At 45.7% G+C, this 6,000-nt stretch overlaps 1 protein-coding gene across 1 annotated transcript in view; it reads right to left on the bottom strand.

The window, feature by feature from the left end:
* LOC118788607 (transmembrane protein 150A-like) overlaps positions 1-6,000 on the bottom strand; it is a 33,436-nt gene that overhangs the window by 3,814 nt on the left and 23,622 nt on the right. Inside the window, exon 6 of the mRNA XM_036544621.1 lies at positions 4,976-5,103. Within this exon, the coding sequence (XP_036400514.1) occupies positions 4,976-5,103 (128 nt within the window). The remainder of the gene's footprint in view (positions 1-4,975; positions 5,104-6,000) is intronic.

Below are 6,000 nucleotides of genomic sequence, written 5' to 3'. Positions count from 1 at the left end.
AGCTGGCTTTTCACTCGAGTGCAACCGCTACAGCGCTGGGCACTGTATCTTCCAACAAGCCTCTTTGGGTGACCCTGAAGAGGAGATAAGACAGACTGCTGTGGACGTGTCATTCATTGCATTACATTATTGACATTTAGCAGACGCTCTTATCCAGAGCAACTGTTTTATCCATTTATACAGCTGGATAGGTACTGAGGCAATTCTGAGTTAAGTACCTCACCCAAGCATAAAACAGCAGCGCCCCAGAGAGGAATTGAAACGGCCACCTTTTGGTTACGAGCCCTGCTCCTTACCGCTACGCTACACTGATGTTTACTGTGAAGGCTTTCCAATGCAGGCTACTTGTGGCAAAGAGTGACGGGGGAACAGGTTTTCCTGCAGGTGATGGTGCCTGGGAGACTCCATCTGGACTACGCTGTCCTTCCAGCAAAGAGCACAATATCCCTTCCCTGAAAGATCTGCTATGCATAAAGAGAAACTACCAGAGTAGGAACAAATACCTCACAGCTGACTGTGACTCATTTGCTTAACTGCAGTAATCACTGACAGTCCTGATTCGGTACAGGATATGAGTCAGGCCACCGGCTGGCGTGGGATTTCACTGCTCCAGGTACTCAGCTCTCTGCCCACTCTGTACCGCTCTCCCCTGTACATGTACACCGCCCCCCCACGACATGTTCCTGTAGGTTTGCTGAAACGGGCAACTGTGGAGAGGGGTGGGGGCTGGGATATGGTAATCGCAGCGCCAAAACAATGCGAATGTCCTTGCCTGAAACTGCTAGCAGATGTTAGCCATGGTGAGGGGTGTGTGCCTCATGCATTATTACATTACACTGTTGTTTAGCAGATGCTCTTATCCAGAGAGACTTACACAGGTTACAGTTTTTACGTTATCCATTTAAACAGCTGGATGTTTACTGAGGCTGTTCTAGGTTAAGTACCTTGCCCAAGGGTACAGCAGCAGGGCCCCAGCGGGGAAGTGAACTAGCAACCGTTTGGTTATAAGCCCTGCTCCTTAACTCTATGTTACGCTGCGGCCCCATTGTTAAATGGTTTAGCAACCCATTGGAAAGTAGTGAAAGGATGCCAAGCCTGACTATCTATTAAAATATCAACATTTATTAAAATGTTGGTTGGAACTCAGAGCTTCTGTTCACATAGCCTGGACACATACTCTCACAGCCTGCACATGCACGTTCACACAGCCAGAGAGAAGCCTTCTTGGTCACAGCGTGACAGATTACAAAAGGATAACACAATATCATAAGAAGGGGACACTGGAAAGATTGTTATTCCTGCTTTATCTCTGGTGCTATAGAGCGTTATTCCTGCTTTATCTCTGGTGCTATAGAGCGTTATTCCTGCTTTATCTCTGGTGCTATAGAGCGTTATTCCTGCTTTATCTCTGGTGCTATAGAGCGTTATTCCTGCTTTATCTCTGGTGCTATAGAGCGTTATTCCTGCTTTACCTCTGGTGCTATAAAGATTGTTATTCCTGCTTTACCTCTGGTGCTATAGAGCGTTATTCCTGCTTTTTCTCTGGTGCTATAGAGAGCGTTATTCCTGCTTTATCTCTGGTGCTATAAAGATTGTTATTCCTGCCTTATCTCTGGTGCTATAGAGCGTTATTCCTGCTTTATCTCTGGTGCTATAAAGATTGTTATTCCTGCTTTATCTCTGGTGCTATAAAGATTGTTATTCCTGCCTTATCTCTGGTGCTATAGAGCGTTATTCCTGCTTTACCTCTGGTGCTATAAAGATTGTTATTCCTGCTTTACCTCTGGTGCTATAGAACGTGTTATTCCTGCTTTACCTCTGGTGCTATAGAACGTGTTATTCCTGCTTTATCTCTGGTGCTATAGAGAGCATTATTCCTGCTTTATCTTGGGGGATTTGACCTGCATTAAGCATGGGACAGTAATCCAACCAAGATGGATGGCAGAACCAGAACCATACGCCAAACACATTCACCCATGTTCCTTTGGCTACATATCATACAACCTTCAGTAAGAAATGTTCAGCCTTCTGTACCAAAGGACCCAGGCCTCTCACATGCATTTTCAAACTGACCAAGGTGGGCTGATATCATAACTGTAAGGTTTCACCTTGGCTGTGACCCATCTTGTGCAGCCACTACCTGTCAATAAGGCCAAAAAGCCATATTTTCGAGGTGGAATCTGTTATTATCCACAATGATTTACAGTGTCCTTTCGCAACAGCTGCCTGAGCAGTGCTCTCTAAACACAGGGATAATTTAACATTAAATTCTCAGGCAATGAAAGGCCCAGAGACACCCCCTCCCCGCCCCCAGCACAGTGGCACTGCTGTAGGGGGATTTTTGGGAGACGCAACAAGCGAGCGTACAGAGGTCACATGGCAGGCACCCAGGGCTGGATGCTTTTCAGAGACAGGGGCTGGGAAGCTTTCTCGCGTCCCCCCACCATTCTCGGGGCGCATTAAATCACATCCACCATGGCATGGAACCACCTCGTGCCAAGAAAAGGAACGCCAGAGGTTTTGGTGCGCGGTGCGGCGTAGCCAGTCCAGCACAAACACCCCATGGGTGCCGGCAGCCATCTCTGGACCGACTGAGAACGGGTTGATTACACTATCATTGTGGGGGCGGGGGGCTCCCAACCCCTGTGTCCACAGAAACTTTTCTGGAAATACTCTATGTGACACCCAGCTGGTCAGCCTCTACACCTCGCACGCAATTTAAAAGATGTTTAGGAGGAAGTGAAACTCTGAGGAAAAAGGGTTGGGTATCGTTTGGGTTTTTTCCGATACTGGTGCTAAAGCGATACTTCCAAAACAGTACCGGTGCCTAAACGGTGACTGAACCAACACTTTAAAAAAGCACAAAACGAAGGTCTACGACATTAATGAATGCCTTTTTTTATTGCTAAGGCAAATTTGAACTTGAAACTGAACAATATATTAACCCTTTCGCACGTAACTTATTTTTACGCTATGTAGCGCGCGTATTACATTACTATGGTTTGTTATGTTTTCATTAGCGTTATAAAGCTTCTCAGTTTTCAGTTAGTATTTGCTATATTTTTAAACCTTAAATCGCCGTTACCTCTAAGCTAAAATTAGCTAGAATTTTTTCCAATCTAGTGTTCTAATGGCACCGGCTTTAGCATACACACTAAACAGCTAATCACGTGCGAAAGGGTTAACTGTTAACAGTTTAAAGTATACTCAAATATATAAATATAAAGAAATACAAAACACAACAAATTTACATAACAAATTCACATAATAAATAAAACCTAACCCAGCTACAATAAGTTAACGCTAAATAACAGTTACAGTACAGTAATGTCCGTTTTGGAGCACCAGAGGGCAAATATTTCAATCGACAGCTCAGGGCATGCATGGCACCAAAATGAGGGACCGAAATCTGCGTTGAGATTTAGTCCGGTAGGTACTGGTCGTATAGGAACCGGTGCCATATTGGCACCAGGTTTCAGTACCCAACCCTAGAGCATACTGAATGTTTCTAAACCAGCGCTGTAAGAGCCACTGGCTTAGTGTCCAGCAACATCTGCATACTATAGTGGTAACAACACCCTCGGCTCAGTTCCAGGTAACTGTAAGTGGCAGTGTAGCAGAGTGGTAAGTGTAGCGGGGCTCATAACCAAAAGGTTGCTGGTTCGATTCCATGCTGGGACACTGCTGCTGTACCTTTGGGCAAGGTACTTCACCCACAATTGCCACAGTAAATATACAGCTGTATAAATGGATGAAAATCTAAACAACATACATTGCTCTGCATAAGAGTGTCAGCTAAATGACAATAATGTAATGTAAATGTAATAACCGTCCTTGGTGCCCCTTCAAGCATTGAGATGGAGTGCTACATATTTTAAATTACAAACACCATGTCTGTCGTCGTTAATCCCAGCTCTTTAGCTAATCTCTCAGTTAATCAGAACTTTTCCCTCAACTAACTGCTCACTCCAAAATAAAAAGGGTAATGACGACTTATTAGGCCTAATCTCTTTTTTTTTTAAAAAAAAAGAAAATCTGTCCTAAAGCCATCACCAATAAACACGCAGAACAGGAAGAGTTACAGGAACAGAATGACACTGCTAACTACATACATCAAACACTTAGGCCTTTCTGCAATAACAACAGGAGACACAATTCCTGGAAAAGCCAGAGATATGTGTACAAACTGAGACAACAGTCTTTGGGCTGTGTAAACAAGTCTCTTTTTTGTTTAATCTAAGACAGTGAAAACATTATGCAATTGCCAGAGAGAAAAGGCCAAACCAAAAAGAGGAGGTAGGAAAGAGGGGAGGAAGGAGTCACAGCTTTCTGTCTGGAGGCAGGCAGTCTTTTAAAAACAGCAGTCTGGACTCTGTATCACCAACTGTAAACACACCTGGCAACGTAGTGACTCCCACTCACCCACATCCCATTCACTTTGATATTGTACCATGATTTCTATCAGTGGTGGAACAGTGAGCTCCCAAGAACTCCAGCATGGGCGGAGCTATTGGTGACTCACTGATCTGAATACTGCTGTATGTTAGTGAGTATTTTGATTGGGCTACATGAGTCAGTTGAAGGGCAGAATGCGGTAACTCCACCAATTTTGGGATTCTTGACACCATGTTCTTCCATCACTTCAGTCTAGCATTGTTCACAGGCTGTTTCTTCATGACTGACCATGTCCTTGCATTATAGCTTACCCCATGTGAACAATACACACATTGTGTGAGTTAGTGTGTGCAAGTATGTGTATGTATACATGGGGTGGCTGCATGTGTGTGTGCGAATGTGTGCGCATGTGTATATGGGTGTGTATGTGTGTGCATGTGTGTATGGGTACATGGTGTGAGTGTGTGTGTGTGTGTGTTAGTGCATGTGTATATGGGTGTGTATGTGTGTATATGTGTGTATGGGTGCATGGTGTGAGAGTGTGTGTGTGAGTGTGTGTGCGTGACAGGCTTGAACTCACCTGGAAGTTCCCCACCATAATGAGCCCGGCAGCGCAGATCCAGCCTGTGGAGAGACCTGCCGTGTTCAGCACACAGTTCTGGTGCTTCTCAATGACATGGCCGTAACGCAGCAGACCAATCACCATCACTGTGGGAAGGGAGGGGGCGGAGCCGGGGGAGAGGGGGTGGGGAGAGGGCGGAGCAGGGGGGAGCAGGGAGGAGAAGTAGAAAGGGGGGGGGGGTTAGAGGGAGAAAAGAGGGGTGTAGAGGGGGGGTTAGAGGGAGAAAAGAGGGGTGTAGAGGGGGGAAGATGTGGAGGAGAAGGGGGAAAGGTTCAGAGTGAAACACGGGATGGAGGGGGAGAGAGGAAGGACAGGAGGAGAGAGGAGGGAGGAGAAGTGTTTGAAAGGGGGGTTATAGAGAGTGGGAATAGATGGGGAGAGAGGAGGAATGGGGAAGAGGGAGAGGGAGATATAAATCAAATCTCGCACAGGCCATATTATTGTAAACGAAAAACACTCATCGTACACTTGCAGTCTCTACCGAAAGAAAGAGACTCAGCTGTTACCACTAAGAGAGCAAATGCCACTGAGCAATTGCGGGTAAGGAACATAGTCACATGAGCCTTGGGGGAATGAGATGGAAACCCTGGCCTAGTTTTTTTTTTTCCCCCTGCATAGATGTTAATAATTATGATTTGAGTCCTGCATTACACAAAAATAGAGCCAGAGGAGGAACGGGCTGCTTTGAGAGGTTTAGTATCCCAGTCCTGACGGTAAGCACGCCTCTAACTCCCAGAATGCCTTGTTCAGGCATGTTTCTCCTGCACAGCTGGCCTCTGATGTGGTAGCAAGATGCAGCTTGACAAAAATGTGTCCGAGTTCACCATGTACACAGAGAACACCTCCCTCTATTTATTACGGAGGGCCAAAACCTCACCGCGGAGAGGGCATTACCAAGAACTCACAAATCACAGCCTTTCCTCAGTTCAGGTGAAAAAGAAGCAGTCTAATGACTAATGAAAAGACCTGGCTCCCTTTAAGAA

The sequence above is a fragment of the Megalops cyprinoides genome, chromosome 1 (genome assembly GCF_013368585.1).
Source record: "Megalops cyprinoides isolate fMegCyp1 chromosome 1, fMegCyp1.pri, whole genome shotgun sequence".
In the NCBI taxonomy this organism is placed as follows: domain Eukaryota; kingdom Metazoa; phylum Chordata; class Actinopteri; order Elopiformes; family Megalopidae; genus Megalops; species Megalops cyprinoides.
Note: the sequence above shows the minus strand (reverse complement) of the source record. Positions and strands in the feature narration are given on the sequence as shown.